This window comes from Phaenicophaeus curvirostris, chromosome 13 (assembly GCF_032191515.1).
Source record: "Phaenicophaeus curvirostris isolate KB17595 chromosome 13, BPBGC_Pcur_1.0, whole genome shotgun sequence".
NCBI classification, from domain to species: Eukaryota; Metazoa; Chordata; class Aves; order Cuculiformes; family Cuculidae; genus Phaenicophaeus; species Phaenicophaeus curvirostris.
In genome coordinates, this window is record NC_091404.1 from 5,015,299 (window position 1) to 5,035,869 (window position 20,571).

Below are 20,571 nucleotides of genomic sequence, written 5' to 3' on the forward strand. Positions count from 1 at the left end.
TACCCAAAGCTTCCCCCTCTTGCTGCTTCAGCCAGCGATGCAGTCGTAGTGATGCTTCCAAGGTGGAAACTTGCTTATTCTTACATATATGTTGGCATTAAACACTGAAAGGCTGGCTGACACAGACAGGGAGATCCAGAGGATAATTAGCAGTGCCTGAAAAAGGAAACTGCTTACATGGTTCACTCAGATTTCCACAAAGCACTTCATAGGAGATTTCTACGTAAGCCTATGAATCAACTTTTATATTGTTTGACAAAACCTAGGGTGGGGAATGGGTTCTGTTCCCCAGCTGCGGGAAAACTTAAAACGTCTTTGTAAGAATTCAAGTGGCCATATCCCCTGCCTTCTTGAGCCAGGAACCCTACCCCATGAAATACCTGCTTGGCTGAGCTGTACTGGCTCGCACCATCACGGCCGTCTCTGTAAAGGTGGTTTTAATTACAGGCAGAAACATTTCTGAAGTGCATTTAAACTACTCTGACAATCTCCTACCCTACGTGAAGGCAGAGTGTGAGATTGCCAGAGTGCCTTAATTACAGTAGTTTTCTGAACCAACGTTTGAGCTGAAAATAGCTGCACGTGTTCTGCCATCTTCTACTAAAATGACACAGAAGAGAAAATAAAAGACCCTGCTGAACTTACAGCAAGCACAGAGTAGAGAAAGCATCTGAACACTGTAATAGTTTGCTGAGCTCTACCTGAAAGATACAGACGGGGAATATTTAAACAGTGATAAAAGGATTTCTGTCCTGCAGCGAGGGCTGCCAGTGAGCTCAGGCTTGGCTCGGGTTGAGGAGCAGGTAACAGGCACAGGGAACACTCAAATGCTTCAATCGGGTAATCATTCTCACAGAAAACACGATGTGTACGGCCGACGATGTCTCACAGCACAGGCTGCTTAGCGGAGAATCCATACTCAGATTGAGGATGAGCTGTCTACCATTGAAGTCCCTTGGTGACGCTGTTAATTTAACAAATTAAAGTGGAAAGTCAATTTTGATTTTCCCATCTAGCTAAAAATTCTTAAGCAAAACAGACTCAGCGCCTGGCATGATTACAATGATAACAAAACTGTAGAGTATCCATTAAAATGCATTTATTTATTTGTTTTAATCCAAAGGTTTAACAACTATTTGCCCAGTGAGCTGGACTTAGGGCACAACAGCCAAAAAAACCCATGAGACCAAAATACAAAAACAAGTACACAAATTACCCCTTGCTTGTAAATTTACCTTATAACCAAGTCTTAGCACGTTAAAAAGTTTACAAAATTTATAACACTCATACAAATCATTCAGAACGAACAGCATCTGTGGCAGCTGAGCCTCTCCCCAGCCATCCTTGCCCCTGCCTACCGTTCCGTGCCTGGATAACACGAGGCTGCAGCTAGAGGGTTGGGTAGCTGGAACCTGGGAGGCCTTCCAGCTCTGGCCGTGGGAGTGGTGAGGCCACGCTCGCTGTTCTGCCTGCTGCATCCTCTGCAGCATCAAGAGACGGACTCCGTAAATGCAGAAATAATATTAAAAAAGTAGAAAATTTACCCTGAAGAAAAATAAAACCCATTTTGAAAACAGCTTGGCTTTGACTAAGTTACACTAAAAGCTGCAAGACAGAGTTACGGCAAGATCACTGAGTACGAGATCACAAAAATCAACAGATTTGTTATGAGTCTTGTCACTGTAAAAACAAAAACATCGAAGCTGACCTGCCTGCCCGTAGAAACCTCTGGCCCTCTAACAGGGCTGACGTGTGCCCTCTTCCTGGCTTTTGGCCTTTTCTGAGCTTTGTAAACTGTTAGGACTAACAAAATTCCCAAGAATCCAACCCCTAGCGAAACAATTGCAATGGTGAGAAAAATAGCACATCTACCTTTCCATTACCTACAGAAGCAGAGAAAACAAACGCCTGCGGTTTAGCTGCAAGACTTAGGACTTGAAAGTGCAGAACAGGAATGTAACAGGTGCAAACAGCCATCGCTGGAAGAAAGACACAATTGGGCTTTACAAAACCATATCAAATATACAGAAATATCAAAACCCTGATCGTGTTCAGAAACAGAGGGATAAATCAACAATGAGGTACTCTATAATCTGAAGGTACACAATGACTTTTCCTGTCTCGCGCCTCCAGGAAGGCAGCGGCTGCCTAAGCAGGAGGCGGCTTTGCTTAGCAGCAGCGTTTGTTGGGTCCGAAGCTGCTGCACCGGAACAAAGTACAGGGGAGTGTTCATAGACTTCCCATCGATTCCTACAAGCGTGGCCAAGAGCCCTTCATTTTCACCCTCCAAAAGAAGTAAGACTCAAATTCTTCTTTGGTGCTTAAATAGGAGGAAGTTAAGCAAAAGGATGGAGCTCAAACACTGCACAGAGCGTCCGAGTCCCTGGGCAGCTGAAGCCTTGGCACAACCATCTCGCTACTCCCAGGCTGAATCGCCAGGCGTTACGGTGGGGGCAGAAATTTTGCTAGTTCACTTTTCTGCCTTAGCTGCATAAACACACAGATCAGTAAACAAGTTCACGGAAGTTCACAATGCTTCATTTTTGTGTACAGGTGGAGGCAAATTTAAAGTCATTCACTGGCATCAAGAGTGAGCAATTTCATCGCTCCTTGTTTCTGTTGAAGTGCCTATGGTACTGGAAATTAGGAGAGCAGAGGGTTCTCTTCAGACACCCTGCTACACACCAACTGCTCTGCCGCCCCAGTATCTGCGCTCCACGAGGATTTTTTCCTGGTATCAACAGAAAACAGCAAATCTGTCCATGTCAGGGTGAGATTTTACAGTCGGCTTAAGGTCCTGCTGAAAGGAACAGTCTGGCTGGCTGCATGGTTCCACCTCCTGCTCTGCCCCACAGCTACTGCCAATGTTTTCCTGTTACTACTGTGACAAAAAGGCTCAGGCCCCCGCACCCAGGCAGGGCCAGGACTGACCTCTCGGGCGCACACTGCGCTGCAGTGACGGAAAAATCTCATCCCCAGGTACTGGCCAACACCTTCAAGTTACCGTGACACAGATTGTGTGCATAATATTCACAGGAGAGAGAGCCAGTTCGCTTTCAAGAACAGCCGTACAGTTTTGCTCTGTAGTTCCCAGCATAAGCAAGCTTAAAAAGCAACCAAAGAAATCATCTATAAAGCATAACTGCCTATAAACTAAACCGTTCAGGGAAAAGAAAGAAAATCAGCCTCTGCCCCAGAAGAGAATAACCTCTATGGAGATAAAGTATTCTGGTTTCCCATTCCAACAAATATCCTGCACATCGAACAAGCTCTACCGGATGCACATTCCAAACAGATGGCAGAGGATGTGAAGTTCCACGATAGTAGCTTCATAAGTTCCTTCCCTTTGTGCTCCAGTTCTGACCTGTTCTGCACCTTCTGTGAAGCTCGTGTCTCAGCTGTGCCAGCACAGCTGCTCGTGGCACCAGATCATGAACCAAAAGGAAACACTAACTTTCAAAAGCCTCCATGAAGGGAGGGAGGCAATAGTTTAACTTCTGGGCCCCTCGTGACAAGACAGACATCAAGGGGCTGGAGCACGTCCAGAGATGGTGATGGAGCTGGAGCACAGGGGCTATGGGAGAGGCTGAGGGATGGGGGTTGTTTAGCCTGGGGAAGAGGAGGCTGAGGGGAGACTTCATCGCTTCTCTGCAGCTCCTGGAAAGGAGGTTGTAGCAAGGTGGGTGCTAGGCTCTTCTCCCAAGTAACAAGCAATAGGACAAGAAGAAATGACCTCAAGTTGCACCAGGGAAGGTTTAGGCTGGGTATTATGAAAAGTTCCTATCAGAAGTCAGTCAGAAGGGCTTATAAATTTTGCACTCTAAGCAAACAGCCTGCTCCTGCGGTCTTAGTTGACCCATGCAGGCAATGGTAGCAAAGCGCATCTCTTTCATACTTGGTTTGAATGCCCTGAAGTATGTAACTATAGATAGGAAATGCTGTAATTAAAAAAAAAAATCAACTCATAATTTCATATAACTCAAGTCATTTTTCCAGTAGCTACAATATTCTGAACAATAAGATAATGATATAGGAAAGATTTTTCTTCTTCAAAAAAAGTAACATTAAGAAAATAATTACAATGCTAAATAACATTTGCAAAATTTGGCTGAAATAATTCTTTCGTAATACCAAATATTCCTTCTAAACAAGCCTGAATCAAACATAAGGCATTTTTGCCAAATTCTTGCATAAATAAATAAAGCATGACACATTTGGCAGGAACTCTGGGGAGGGAAGACTCATTGCGTACTTCATTCAGCTGTTCACAGGAGACGAAGTACACTGAGAGGGGCTACACTTTAGCAGCCAGCACCTTGGCACCTCCTAACAACATCCTGGATTTCATCACTGGAAATACTGGAACTGCTGAAATCACTAGCAGGAAATTCTGCCGCTTAGCAACTCATTAAGTGGGTTTCCACAAACGGATTCAGGCCTTCAGTCCCAAGGCTTTCATTCTTCAAGCAGCAACGTATGCCCAGCTTGGCTGCGGCAGAAGTGAAATTCACTATGAGCTTAGACAGAATCATAGAATTATAGAACAGTTTGGGTTGGAAGGGCCAGTCTGTATAACTAAGACAAGTTATATGGATAGTTTAGGTTATGTGAGGTGTTGTCAAGTTGTGAGAGTACAGTATGTTTATTATGTGTATATATACCACACACACCAAGGTGTGGAAGAAAGCCAGAAACCAGTTTGTAAATTAGGATGTGGGACAATATATTTCTGATTGAGATGTACTTTTTTTTTTTAAAATTAGAGTGAAAATATTTGAAGTAGCCATTTGTTCCCTCTCCAGTGAAAGTTGTCTTTATAAAAAAGTAAAAGTCAACCACTTCTCATCGTTAACTTTTCCTTCTTGAGGTATAAATGACTGTAACTTAACTTCAGACTGTATCTTCAGGGGATCCACCGGGAGGAGGTACGATGGTTTTCTTTTATCTTACAAGTCACAGCTTTGACAACACAATGAATGTATAAATTGCAACAAACATTTGTATGACAAAATTCCTGCAGCCCTGAAATAAGCGCTCTGCACAACAGACGCAGAGCTGACTGCCTGGAGGAACATGCTCAAGACTCCCCATCTTTCTGCCCCCAACAGTTTCTCCTCCAGCCCTGAAAAATTTGGACAGGTATTCACAGTTTACTATTTATCATTCCACTTCTCTACATCCTGTTCTCCAAAAGACGTGTTGACAGGAAGAGTTAGTCATACTAGTAAACAGGAATGCTTTCTTTTCAGAAGAGATTTGATGTTCCTTTTTATACCTGTATTATATACCTGCATCTCCAAAGCATCAAGACCTGGTGGGACTTAGCCAGATGTATATTCATCCACAGCAGCTTACAAACTAAGTAGTCAATTAAAAAAAACCCACATATTTTTGAGTGAGTTATTGTTCCCCAACATTTTCAACCAGCTCAAAGAAAATACAGTAGAACCTCACTGTTTTGCGCATAGGACTGGGAGATTACGGGTACATCGCTTCACTGTGACCATTTTGCAACATTCAAGTGCCAAGAGTTAAGCCAGGACGATGCAATTCAAAGATGTGTCCTGTTCACATCAGTGCAGTGGTCCAATTCAGCTCTATTTCATATCCTGTGATATAAGTGTACCTATATTTAATGGAATACAAGTCAAAACGAGGTAGCACTGCCACTCTTTGCTGGAATGTGGATAGATCCTGGCCTCATTTTAAACGGTGGCTTAGCAAGTTCCTACTGTAATCTAGACAAAACGTATAAAACCTTTTCCAGAATAAGGCCACTAATTTTGCCATTGGCAATAGGCAGTGAGAAACAGCAGTTTAAAAAAAAAAAAAACCCTCACTTGATTATAGAGGTGTTTTTGAGGCAATAAACTGTGGGGAGAAGTATAAATGCATTGTCCTCTCATCCCTCCTCTTTGTTTTCCAGTATATAAGTGTCTCTGCTACCTGTAGGCGCTACTCCGTGGGGAGAAATTTCAGTCTATTTTCTTAGCCGGGAGTCTAAACAAGTCCATGCTACATTTATAGAAGGGGACAGCACTGTAAAACAGGAGGATTACAAGCTTCCCATGAGTCATGGTCATGACAGTCTGATGTCCGGATGCCCAGATTCGATACCAGGGCCCATAAAAAGGATCTGAGACGGCTGGGCACAACATGTTGTTCAAGTTCACTTCTGTAACCTGAGAAAGTGACAACAAATACATAAATTAACAATATTTTTGTGTTGCACTCATTCAGACACCAAAAATGGTAATTCTGGAATTACCATAATAATCAAAAATGTTAAGATGGAAATCCTTTGTTCAACACAAGCAGGGCAGCTTTTAGTAGGAAAGCAAATCCAAATTCAGTTGTATACTTAATAGATGGATTTAGGCAGGTACATAACCGATTTGTGAAATATTTTACCAATACTTGTGAGATATAAGATACAAATGCCCATTAAAACGTGCAATTAAAAAGTTTGCATGCAAATAGTCTTATCCATATATATCCGGACACTGAAAAACTAGCCAGTGTCTTCACTCTGAATGTACTTGCAAGCTATCCATTTATTAACCTGCATTTACTTACCAATCCCAGAATCTGCAAGATGCTAAAATGATATACAAACATAAACCCCGTGGATAAAAGAGCCCACCAGAAATTGCAGAGTGGTTCTGGAGTGTAGATACCTTGAAAAGAAAGGAATACATTAGTATTCGGCTGAATTGCTGTGTCCATCAAACACTCATGAATAATCTTCTCTCTTCTCCTTGGTGGATATTAGGGCATCTGGCTTTAGCTGATAACCTCCTCAATACCATCACAGTAATTAATATTCAAGAGCCTTATTTCTTACCTGGAGCGTCCTCCTTCTGCTCCGGCAGTTAAATAAATGTACAATATGTTACCTCATCAAGCTTGCCCATTTTTCAACATCACCGGTGTTTTTTACCTCTATCTTCCTTCTAACACAGAACAACTAAATTATTTTAAAATACAGTAATGGCATATAATGAATCTTCAAAAATCAGGTTATTTATACTTGCTTCTTACGGAGGCTGTGACTTCAGCAAGCACCGAGCTACCCTAGGTAGTGGCAGCTCCTGCACAGCATGTATTAAAGCATCGCCTCATTGCCACATCCTAATTTTATGGCTGTCTAACAACTAATAAAATTTAACTTGCACCAATAATGCTCAAGAATGGAGCTACTGCAAAAGCTGTCAATCCATTAATGAGAGATCGTGCTTTTAATAAATGAAAACAGCTGTGAAGATATTTTCAGATAGACACTACCAAAAAATTATTATCAGTAGATATCACAGATACTGTACATTTTTTTCTCTTCAAATGACGTAGCAGATAACACGTTATTCCTGGCTTCACCTTTCTCTCTCCTCCAGAAACTAGGTTTTGTCAATTGCTGACAAAACACAAGAGCACGTGATCTAGAATGTACTGATGAAATCGGATCCAACAGAAACTCCCTTATATTTTTGGAATTAAAAACTCAAACATCTTATGAGGAGGACAAAAGTAGTTTAAAAATTTCTCAAGCTTCTTACTAGCAGACAAAAATTTCAGTGTAAGATGTAGGGAAGAATATTATTCTCCTTACAACTTTAATAATTTAACCTAGGGACACAAAAGAAAGACATACAATGTTGTGCTGCTCAGCTGCAGAGCTTGAGATGATTACAAAAATACACCGGCATTTTTTATCTGCCTTTGTCTGCTCTCTGATGCATTAGATATTATTAAACGTTGGAATATGCATCCAATACTGAGAAAATAGCAGAGTGCAATATTCATATCAGCCTTTGCTAGCCAGCATACACAGTAATTGCCAGGAAGATTCAATAGACTTCAGCAGATAGGTTACTGGGAACTCACACATGCGTAGCTCACCTTGACAGATCTCCCCAGACTAAAGCTGTATGAGCATGCCCCATACACAGATAAACGTGAATTACTTCTGTTACTTGCTTTACTACGCCACCACATAACGGTACATCCTGTCTCAAGTTTAAAATCCCTCAAGGGCTGCTTTCTCAATCCCTGTTGCCTTTTAACAATTCTTTTCTGCATAGTTTTCTTCCATAGTTAGTAGCCATCATGCCAGTTCACACTGACTTTGCAGTAGCTACCTGAAATAACCTAATTTAAATATCATTTTGTGAGTATTACAAATTCAAAATTACGTATACTTTAGGCTCAAAATTGCACATCTATTCATTGTCCACTCAAAATAACACAGCTCCTCTTCTGCTAGTCAACAGACAGTAAGGAGTTGGCTGAATGCTTGAATGACATCAGCACATACGCACCCCATCTATCACTCACTATGACTTTAACAAGCAGCAATATTCATGTAATTACCCGAGATACAACTGCACACCATGTTTTAGTAAGCAAGCTGTGACTTGGTGCAACCATGATAAATATGAACAAAGAAGCGTAAGATTTCTTATCCAGTAGGTAGGTGAAGGTCAGAAGTGTCTGAATGAGAAGCAAAACTCAGAGGTAAAAGCGAGCTCTCCAGAACTACCTTTAAGTGGACCGTTCTACGGGTAAAGGGAAAAAATGCACAACAGTACAACTCTTCAAACATACTTGGCAAGCGTGATCCAAGGCTGGACCTTTAGAAAACAACACAAGAGACTTTACTGAAATAGCGATGTACTGATTCAACTCCACTGCCTGAAAACATCCGACATACAGCACCACCTTGAATGTGGATTTTCATGAAAGAGCAAGACAAGCAGCTAGCCTTGGAGTCAGAGCTGAGGAGACCATGGCTCTATTTTTGGTTGCACCAACTTTAAGTGACCTGGTTAAGCTGTGCAGAAACTCTTTGTGCTCCCTCCTCAGCTCCAGAGCAAAGAAAACATCGTTTGACTTGCAAAGTTTTTTTGTACTCTCTTTGCAGGTTTAGGTGCATGTTTAACCAAGATGCAAAACACCAAATAATTAAATACGGTACCTGACACAGCTCCCAGGAACAAGCCGAGTAGCGCTATACCAAATGTGGGTTCACCTGAGCTCACCCAGCTGACAGTTCCCTAAGTCATTTCAAAAACATTTGACAAAGCTGGAGGACAGATGGGAGTAGTCAAACAAGGGAAACGCTCAGCAGAGCCAGAATCCAGAGACTTTGATACCTGGGGACTTACAGTGCAGGTAGTATATAAATACTAAAATAGACCAGCAGACCAGCCATGAAACAAGACTGGAGGGAGAAAGCAGTCATTAAAAGACTAAGGAAATTGCACGAGATGACAAAACAGATTAGTGGCATAATTTGGCTCTGAATCCATTTTAAGCTCATGCCTAGCTTCCAGTCTAGTCAGGGAATCACGTTCCAGGAGTCACTTAGGAGAGCTCTTCAGGTTGCTCCAGCAGAGAATTTCACACTGCTACATCCTCTCTGTGTCTAAACTTAAAAAAATACATTAGCAACCCGCAGATTTTTGATCTCACTATGTAATAGAATAATCCCTCCTTGCTAGACTTGGGAATCCTGAAAAACAGTATGATTTTTAGCAGTATCGTTATTTTGACATCAAGGGACAAAAAGGAAACTATGATCTCCCCATGAAAACATTTCAGAGTGCTCTGTATTCCCACCTGTGCTTTGGGAAAGTAATTTTCAATTCATACCTGGGATATTTTCTGTACATTTCTCATTAGATGAATAACCACTATAGATGCTATTTCTCTACGGTTCTGCTATCCAGCAGATGACTACTGAATGGAGCGGTACGCCCTGTTTTGTGTAGAGCACAGTCTGTTAACAGAAACACACAAACAGGAAAGCTGAGACCCAGCTGAGTGGCTGCTTGAATGGTCCGTGTCGGCTTCAGCCAAAGCTGCTTGCTGCTTACACAGGAAACCAATTTCAATGGGTAGCAGTGAGTTCTACTCTCCATTCACTAAGGATCACAGACAATTCTCATGTTATGCACTTTTAGAAACTTAATCCAACTGCCAGTCTTGCACTAATCTCATTTTCAAAAATGCTCATGCCCCAGACAGCTGAGGCTGTTCCAAATCAGGGTCATCCAAATAGGCTGCATATTTGCTCTTGTGCTGAAATAGCATGGCAGTGGGTATTTCAGTTTAATTTAAACTTCTTTATTTTGTTAGCATGGATAGGATTGATTTCATATATATTGAAGAGTCGGGGGTTCATCATCTACTTCTGCAACAGGAATTTGTTGACCTTGAACACACCAAGTGGTTGATTCTGTCATGGAGAGGAGGAGGAGAGCTAATAGGTCTCCAAGTAATTAAGAGCTTCAGTGAAAGAGCTGTACTGCACTTTATCAAGTATTTCAATAAGGATGAAGATAAACTAGATTTAGGACTACCTAAGTATATTCAACTATATAGTGACTATTTTTCCTTGATCATTGCTAAGGTATATTAATAAAGGCTGCTTTACAATGCCATTTAAAAGCTAAGGAAAGATACTGCTACAGGTAAGTGGCTGAGAAAGGGTACAACAGTGAGAAATGTCCTGAAATATGGCAATCCCTCACTCTTACCAGCAAGTACTAACAGCCAATGGAAAGCACAAGTTAAGATCCCCAATTGCTTTAATTGCACTTTTCTAGTTTATAGACACAGGAGAAATGATCCTTCCGTCTGTACTTGGTATCTGTGTTCTACATCTCTCATTAGGTAAGAAATCCAGCACTGCCCTTAAGAAAGCTGGTTGTGCAGAGCTGCTTCTGCCCATCTTCTGAAGCGTGACAGACAGGCTCCGCGAGAGGGGAAAAGAGAAAAAAACACCATCAGCTTCTACTGACTGACAATACCACAGAACATCTCCTCTGATGCCACTTTGGAAGACGCTTAGATCAAAAAAAGGGCTTTATGACTTGAGTTAGATCACTTGCTTAATAAGCTGAAAATTCTGACTTTACTCCCAGCAAATAACTCACCCACTTCACTGTTGAGGATATGTATGCCTGTTCAGTTGTGCAGAGCTGTACAGCAGTGAATCAGCTCTTAAACTACCTGGGGCCAGACCACAGGCCTGTCTGGAATTTGCAAGGCCATTACTATCAGTTTGGGCTCCAAAAGACTCTCCCTGGCCCCTCGCCTCCTCAAAAATACAACCAAATCAAATCACGATCTCCACAGTCTGGGGAGCCTGCGTTTGAAGAGTGACTTTAGAGACTCTGTAGAGGCATTTTGGCAGAATGGCTGCTGGAGACCATCTGCCCCCTTATTTCAAACTCTTGTGGTACGTTATCATTTCCTTACAGGACTCGTGAAATAACAATTGCACTTGGATTAAATTTCAATATGATTTGAAGCTCTGAAATAAGATGTGCATCTAATCTTGTCAAACCCATCCAAAAATCCGACCAAACTAGCTTACGAACCAAGACAGTCGAGACTTGTGAGTCTCTAAGCTGATGCAGTGCAAATTGGATTTTTTTTTTCTTCCCATTATGTTAACAATATACAGTTAGAAAACCTGAGCTGTCCTGAACACCACTGAAGGTCTCTAACACCTTGATCTTTGAAGCTCAGGTTAACGCACTGTTGCGGTTTGAGATGTTACAATTCCTCAGTCATCATCTCCATAAGCCTTCTACCAGCAATCTATACACTTTTCTCAACATACTCCTGTGCTTCACACGACCAGCTTAGTTGCAGGTCAAAGCTGTTAGAGGGGTTTCTAGATCTGCGCTGCTGTGGTTCCTGTCTTCTTCCTTCCACCTTAAGCATTTATTCATTGCACCTCCCTTTGCCCAATTTTAGCACTCATCTGATGAAACAGTAACATAAGAAGCTACAGAAGCATGTGTATTTTTTTGAGAGGGAAGCATGGGCCTCATGTCTTAAAGATAAGAGACAACAGTGACCTACAGCTCTGGCTCAGCCTATCCAGCTCTTTCAGGAATGCTGTGTCCTACCCAGACGCAGGGTTTGCAGGTGATACAAGGTGAGATTAATTCAGGAAGAAAGTTGCCAGCTGCAGATATACTTCATGTAAGAACTGCCTTGAGTTAGGAATTTTCTACGCTGGCCTGCTATATCTGCACTACATCTACTTTGCATGAGTGCCTCGTACTGCAGCCAAGAAAGACTTGAGCAATAGTGCATAAGCATTCATTCTGCCTAGCCTGGCATGCATGTGCACATATACAGGTGTATGTGCATTTGGAAAGAAAATACATTAGCAAGGGAAGCACCAAAGTTTATATTCACTCAGTACAGAGAAGAAGGCGAATGAAAAGGAAGAGGTCTCAATCCTCAAGTGGGAACATCCCTGAGCTTCGCTGTGCAACGCTGAATCCAGAGTTCTGAAGATCTCTCTCAGCAACTTGATCCTAAGCAAGGTAAAGCCCCCACACTTACACAGCAGGGGACGTGAAGGTGATGCTGCCAGTGCAACACGACCTGTCTGCACCACTAATGAACAGCCGGGAGAGAAAGGAGATAAATGATTACAGCCTTGCTTACTGCCACCCAGATAATTAACTTTAACAGGTAATTAAATGTATATGCATGACTGGCATGAAACTTGATTAGCATGTAAACAAACCTGGACATGCAGATCTATATAGAAAGAGCCTCAAAGGAGCTCTGCTCAGCCCTCCTTTGAGAAATGTTAGTAGGAACTCAAACACAACATCAGAAATATTGTCAGACTCCCAGTAACACTGAAGTAGTATATTTTTCCATATGCAATACGTTCCTTCTCATTTTTTTCCAATTTTACTGCCCTTCAATCACTTCTCCCAACCATAATCTAGATTCACTGATGGAAATTTCTATTTAAAATACAGAAATAAAACTGTGTGCTGATCAACTTCAGTGATGAAAAAGCAATTTTCATAAGATATAGTTAGGATAAAGGGTGTGATCCACTTAGAAAGGACTTTGAACAAAGGTGCTAGTGAAATAACAAAATATTAACCCAAGCTTTTAGGCCAAGTAATTTTTCCATCAAAACCCATCCATGAAATCTCCTGTGGCATTAGCCATAACCACTACAGAAGTCCATGGGGTTTTTGCTAATGAGGTATTATGGCCCATCAGGTGATCAGTAGCCAAGTGGACAAGGAACTGAGCAGTTCTTAGTTACACAGCCTAGGGCAATGCCAATAGATACATTTAGCAATTACATTCTTCCAGAAATTTCACTGCTATCATGTCAACATTAGATGGCAGCAAATACATGTAAACTAATAAAGGCAATTAGCAGACTGCCAGCGTGACAACTGCACAACACAGAGCCCTTCAAACTGCAGATACAGTTCCACCCAACCCAGAACACAGGTGCTGAAGAACCCAGAGCACCTTTCCTTCAAAACAAATTAAACTGCAACCCAACCAACCAAGGAACACATCAAGTGTCATCCAAGGCTAAACTTTAAAGCAAAAGAAATAAGTTCTCATATAACATCATTTTAAGACCTAAGACGACCAAAAGTAGTGATTTAATGACATCAGAAGAGCTTGGTTTGTCACTGCCGCCAGCTACTACATGGTTGTTTACACCTTCTCCCCCCTGTCTTCACACCCTCTTCTGCAATGAGTTTGTGCAACTTATATAAATACACTGCACTTAGAATTATTTGACAGAATTTTAAGATGTCAGAGATGGATTAAAATTAAATGTGAGTGGCATATTTCTCAGGCAAGAGAATGAAACAGAATGATTTTCTGAAGTATGATACTTCACTTTGGATCATTTTTACATATTTTCACACAGCAGTGAAAAACAAAAAGGTTACAAACCTACAGTGAAGCGTAAAGGATTTAAGTGATTGCTGGTATAAGCCACAGAAGATCCACTAGAATTGGCGAGGCTCGCTATGCTTGTTCTGAGCACGTGCTAAAGTGTACACCCCATTGCTTGACAGCACATCACAGAATAGTTTGCGTTGGAAGGGACCTTAAAGCCCATCCAGTTCCACCCCTGCCATGGGCAGGGACACCTCCCACTGGATCAGGGGCTCCAAGCCCCATCCAACCTGGCCTTGAACACCTCCAGGGATGGGGCAGCCACAGCTAACCTGGGCAACCTGAGCCAGGGCCTCCCCACCCTCATGGTGAATAAATTCCTCCTTATGTCTAGTCTAACATTGCCCCTCTCCAGTTTATACCCATTTCCCCTCATCCTATCACTACAAGCCTTTATGAACAGTCTCTCCCCAGCTTTCTTGTAGCCTCTTCAGGTACTGGAAGGTCACTATAAGGTCTCCTCGGAGCTTTCTCTTCTCCAAGCTGAACAACCCCAACTCTCTCAGCCTGCCAGTCCCCAAGGTCTTCCCTAAAGGCTACTGAACATCTGGCCCATACACTATGACCTTTTATTTCCTGGATGGCACAAGGCAGCTCTACTGGAGCATGCAAGTGGAGGCACATCAACACTAGAGGGGAGCAGAGCATCGCACCAGAGGAGCACAGGCTGCACTCCTTCCCAGCAGCAACAATCACAAAAGTCACTGGCCAGCAAAGCAGTTCAGGATCCCCACCCTCACTGAACTATTATGGTAAAGGTGACTGCAAGATAGCAGCCTTGTTAGAAGAGGAAACAAGTGAGTGACTTTATTCCTGTAATATGAGTCACTACATTTCATGGGAGCTTCAGGATTTATCTAACTAGCTGACTAATATTTAGGCGAGGATCTAAATAATAATTTTTTTGCCAGCTCATTTTAAGTTGCAGTACTTCTCAAGAGATATTCAAGAAGGCAAAAGCCTTGAAAATACATCCCAACAACAACTTAGAACATTGCAAGATGGCAGAGATAGTACTGAATAAGACAGTGCACACTATGCCAATGCATTCCTGATATCCCTTTGGGCAAAAGACCATTCCTCAATTCCCATTTCAGGGCCTAATGCTAGTGTTCCTTACTTTGGTTACAACTCCAGTGTAACCCAAGTAACAACACAGAGAAAACTCGTAAAAAAGAACAAGAGTAAAACCTGGGACAACCACCAAGCACAGCTTTTTCACTGCACTGGATCAATTCAATACAGACAGAGTAAATTTCCAACCTACCTCCTTTCCGCAGCAGATAGATGGGCACGACATAAAGCATCACATGCTGGATGTAATATATTTCCATTTCAAATGGAAGCTGTGGAATAAGAAAAATACTTGTAAATGTTTTTTCTTCACTAACAACCGAGTTACAAGGAACCATGACAACCCCTTCAGTCCAGTTATTTTACCACCTATACATTACATGTTAAAGAGATGACATTAATGGTCAGTGCAGCCAAAAGTATCCATTCCATTCCCCTTGTTACAAATGCAATGCAGCACTTCAAGCAGACAAATTGTCAAAATTAGCCAGAAGCACAACAAAGAAGGAATAACGCAAGATTGCTCTTTTCCCTTTCTTAGTTAGCATGAATTACCCATAACAATGCAAAACCCTAAAGTAATCAAACCAGAAACTATACACACCCCATGTGACAGTAGACTATTTAGAAAGAAAACTGCTATGCCGTTAGTGGTAGAAATCTAAAAATGAGATCTTTTATATATAAAATTATATACATAAATAAATATATAAAGGTAATTACTGAGGAGGCATGTGCAAGAAGCAAAAGATTTGATTTATACCAAACTATATGCACATGTGAAACTGCTAAGCTTCACCAAATATAAAGTAAAATATAAATTAACCAATATTTTATTGGTTTTAAAGGAACGCATGTAAACAAGCTACCAGCTAGTAGTAAATCAGGTGTTTCTCACTTGCTGACAATTTTGGGAAACTGTAAATTAGTAATTTGTGTGTTTAGTTGAAGTCATATTACTTCTTAGAGGAGAGGTCAGACAGACTGTACTAAAATAATATTGTGCTCAAAATAATTTGAACCACAACTCTGAGTTTAATTTGAGCCCCTTAATCCAGACCCAACTAATTTTATCTCTTTATCAGTCAGAAAAGGTGATGCACTGTATTTGAAAGTTATTCCCACCTGTAAATGCCTTGGCCTGCATCTATTAGTTAAACTAAAGCAACATATTTAAAGCCGAACAGGAGTAAGAAAGATTCAAATTCAAAATTCAGAATTCAAGTTCTTGCGGCAGCTCACTTGCAAATCTGAAAAGACATACTTTTCCACTGTTTTTCAGAAGTGAAAACTAGACAATACCACCACACAAGTACAAAATCTCACAGCAATAACACAAAGCCATCAGGTTTGGTTCAAAACAAATTAATTCTACAGACTAAACTGAAGCCAGGGACAAGTCCTACCATCAAGGCTTGTCTGTTAAAAGAAAAAAGAAGAAGAGCCTTCCTTTTCTGTTATTGTTCTGAGAAACTGAAGTCCTAGCTCTGAAATAGAAACAGTACAAAAATTTCTACATCAACAGAAGTAAAGAGAGGCTGGAACACAGTTTGGTTTTCTTCCCAAACAGTAGTCAATAAACAGCTACTAATGAATATGGTGATCTTTTAAATTCAGCAACAATTCTTATCTCCTGTTTTGAACGCAAAAGACATTAAACCCAACAGCTGGGCTCTGCTAGCCCTGGCATCCCCAGCTAAACACCATCAGTGTCCTGACTGCAGTCTCCAAGATGTTCAGCCAAATCTTGAGAGACTAGGCTAAAAAAACCCTTCCCTACAATCTGCTGGGTTATTTTATTCCAAGTATTCTTTATCAAAACATAAACCCAAGCAAGATAGTATGCAAAAGCAAGAACTTCACAGAAGATTTGAGGTTTCCTGAACCTTTCTGCTGTCCCTTGTTGAAAGACACAGAGGGCAACTTGAGGGAACCCAAATTATTTGCAAAGAGGCTAAAGCAGTTTTTCTAACTAGAGAAAAACACTGTACCTCTCCCAGCTGGAACAGGCACAAAGGCTCCCGATAGAAACAAGACAACGTGAGGCACTCACTCCGGCCAAGGAGCATTCTCTATTTAGTATCTGAGCTTTCATAAGGGCTCCTACACTCACCGAGCTGTGAGGGTCAGCTACAAAAACACAACGCTCGGGGTACTTCTGAAAACAGACTAACAGTTGTTCTGCTGCAATAGCATTGACAATATTTTTTTGTGTGTAAAACAAAACATCTTTTTCCACTATGAAAGATTACTTGTTCTGAAGCCTGGCAAATCATGCAAGTGCGTTTCCTGGTATAGAGCTGCAAAAGCAGAATTCCTGCACAACCAAGCACTCAAGTTGTACAGCCAGGCTACAACAAACAGAAAAAGAACAAACATGAAAGATGAACTATAAAGTTTTGTTGAGCAACTGACTCACCTAGCTCTAAAGGTCTTGCCTCTAAATTGTTTTATCAATAAAACACTTGCTCATAGATAGCAGATAGGTACTGCAGAGAGAAGCTGCAAGTGCAGACAAGGTAGAAGGGATCATCCATCAATCCAGAATTTGAAGAACCTCTTTCTGAAAACAAGTAAGCACTTCAGCAAGTGGTAAAAGTTGAGAAATTAAAGAAAAAAAATCATCAAAACCATGCTTACTCACAGCACAAAGAAAGACAATATTTTGAGTTGGTCCCTTCTAATAATATTTGGCCACAGGCACCTCTGAAAGCCACATGCATTTAAACCCAGATTCCAACAGTCTCCAAAGCAGACCCTCCACATAGGCCCTGAGAGACTTCTCTCCTGGCAGATGCCACTGTGGAAACCTAGTAGCCACTCTGAAGAGCAGTACTTTGCTTCCCTACTCACAAACTGATGATGTTCATGGTATGTTTCTTCAGCCACAGAGAGATTCAGAATCACAGTATATTTGTTACCAAGATAAGACTGTCTTTTCATTAGTATGTGAATTCCAGGGAATTCAGCCCAGGATTCCAACTCACAATATACCCCAATTCTGACAAGTTTTAAGAGAATTATTTTTCTTCGTGTGCTGGTAGGTGGTACGGGGCTGTGTTTTGGATTTGTGCTGGAAACACTGCTGATAGCACAGGGCTGTTGTTATCAGAGGCTCACTGACACAGAGCCAAGGCCGTTCTGTTCCTCACCCCACCCCGCCAGCGAGGAGGCTGGGTGCGCACAAGGAGGTGGCAGGAGACAAAGCCAGGACAGCCAACACCAACTGACCTGAGGGGTATCACACACCGTATGGTGCCGTTCTTATATATAAAGTAGAGGAAGGAGGAGGAAAGGAGACTGTTCAGAGCGATGGCATTCGTCTTCCCAAATCACCGTTACAAGTGACGGAGCCCTGCACCCTTAGCAAGTTTGCAGACGACACTAAGCTGGGTGGAAGTGTCGATCTGCTGGAGGGCAGGGAGGCTCCAAAGGGATCTGAACAGGCTGGACCGCTGGGCTGAGACCAACGGGATGAGGTTTAACAAGGCCAAGTGCCGGGTCCTGCACCTGGGGCACAACAACCCTATGCAGTGCTACAGACTAGAAGTCTGTCTAGAAAGCTGCCTGGAGGAGAGGGACCTGGGGGTGTTGGTTGACAGCAACTGAACATGAGCCAGCAGTAGCCCAGGTGGCCAAGAAGGCCATCTTGGCTTGTGTCAGAAACGGCGTGACCAGCAGGTCCAGGGAGGTTCTTCTCCCTCTGTACTCAGCACTGGTGAGACCGCTCCTCGAATCCTGTGTTCAGTTCTGGGCCCCTCACCACAAGAAGGATGTTGAGGCTCTGGAGCGAGTCCAGAGAAGAGCAACAAAGCTGGTGAGGGGGCTGGAGAACAGGCCTTATGAGGAACGGCTGAGAGAGCTGGGGGTGTTTAGCCTGGAGAAGAGGAGGCTGAGGGGAGACCTCATTGTTCTCTACAACTACCTGAAAGGAGGTTGTGGAGAGAAGGGAGCTGGGCTCTTCTCCCAAGTGACAAGAGGGAATGGCCTCAAGCTCCACCAGGGGAGGTTTAGGCTGGACATTAGGAAAAAATTTTTCACAGAAAGGGTCATTAGGCACTGGTAGAGGCTGCCCAGGGAGGGGGTTGAGTCACCTTCCCTGGAGGTGTTTAAGGCACGGGTGAATGAGGTGCTAAGGGGCATGGTTTAGTGTTTGATAAGAATGGTTGGACTGGATGATCTGGTGGGTCTCTTCCAACCTGGTTATTCTATGATTCTCTGGAGATGGCTGAACACTTGCCAGCAGATAGGAAGTGATGATGGAATGCCTTGTTTGGCTTTGCTTGCATGCACAGTGTTTGCTTTACCTATTCAACTGTCTTTATCTCATTCCACGAGTTCTCTCACTTCTAACCTTCCGATTCTCTCCCCCATCCCACTGTGGGGCAGAGAGCGAGAGCCTGGGTGATGCCCAGCTGCTGACTGGGATTGAGCCACAGCATTTGGCCTGTCCCTACAGAGGATGATGCTCACTGAGAATATCAGGAAAAGGCATTGTTTGGTGCACTGCTGATCTCAACTGAACGCATTTGTTTTGACTTTTATCAGTGTTTTGAGTATTTGAACAGCATTAAATTTGATGTTTATTGCGTCTTATGAAAAGGCACCACTGTCTTCTGGTCACTCAACTTGTTTATGCAAACCAGCTCACGTTAATGATGCAATGATGCAATGCATTTGTGGAGTCAAGTCTAAAAACAAGAATTGCATGAGGTAAATAATACCAATTTCAGACATAATATTTGTCCAGTTCCCTCAGGGATAATATGAGCACTCCTTATCACCACCCACAGAAGGATTCACGTTAGCAAAGAACAGTGTGATTTTAGACCCCACATACACTCATATCAATGCTACGTGCATGAAAATGAAAGATGGAGAAGCCTTGGCTTTAGCACCTACCAGCAACCAAAGCACAACCTCTCAACAGCCCCAATGCAGAATGGTTCCATCATTTCTCCTTGTGCCAGTTAGATTAAGCCAACTTAGATATGACACAATGTGCTGCCATAACCTATTTCATTTTGCTGTGTAGCAACAGGCATTTCAGGCAAACTATTCAGGGCAGTGAATTATTACCTTAACAGCCAACAGAAACCTAGCAGGCAACAATCGGAGGGCCTATACAGAGTGCACTGTAAGTACTGCCCAGAGTAGGATTCTGTTCCTAAAACATATTTAGAATGCGTACCTTTCAAGCCAAATAGTTCTAATAATAGAATAGAGCAGCTTCTGGAAACATTAAAACTGCACCATCTCAGCTGTGTGAGCAGAGACAGCGAGTCCAACACCTCTGGGACATGTCCTGGTTTTTACTTTATCTAAATCAACATTTTCAGGACACCAGCTTGCAAAAAAAAAAACAGTTTTAATCCAGTGGAAAGAGTTTCCTTTAAAATTTGATTAATGCAATATGAAGGTTCAAACAAAACCATTTATTCTCCAAATACTTGGAATCTTTGTGGCAGTTCAACTAATTTCCCTAGCTAGGTTATCAGGAACTACACTGTATTCCATGTAATATAAATACAGAATAAAAAAATAACTCGTATTTTACGCTATGAAAGGTAACAGCAAGGCATTTCAGTGCTTACGACAATACATCATTGTGGTACAATCTCTCGAAGTGATGGGAGCCAATAGTCTCCTGCTTTCCAGTTCCCACTAATCTCAGAACTCTGCCCCAGACATCATCTCCCTCCTCACTTCTACAGTAACAGTCGTGTTAGGTTCCCAGTTTTT

At 42.2% G+C, this 20,571-nt stretch overlaps 1 protein-coding gene across 1 annotated transcript in view; it reads right to left on the bottom strand.

The window, feature by feature from the left end:
* Positions 1-1,077: 1,077 nt before the first annotated feature.
* The window catches only part of TMEM164 (transmembrane protein 164), a 35,955-nt gene continuing 16,461 nt past the window's right edge, over positions 1,078-20,571 (bottom strand). The window contains exons 4-6 of the mRNA XM_069867494.1: positions 15,023-15,101; positions 6,577-6,677; positions 1,078-6,182 (exon numbers count right to left, since the gene is read on the bottom strand). Of these exons, the coding sequence (XP_069723595.1) occupies positions 5,976-6,182; positions 6,577-6,677; positions 15,023-15,101 (387 nt within the window). The 3' untranslated portion in view covers positions 1,078-5,975. The remainder of the gene's footprint in view (positions 6,183-6,576; positions 6,678-15,022; positions 15,102-20,571) is intronic.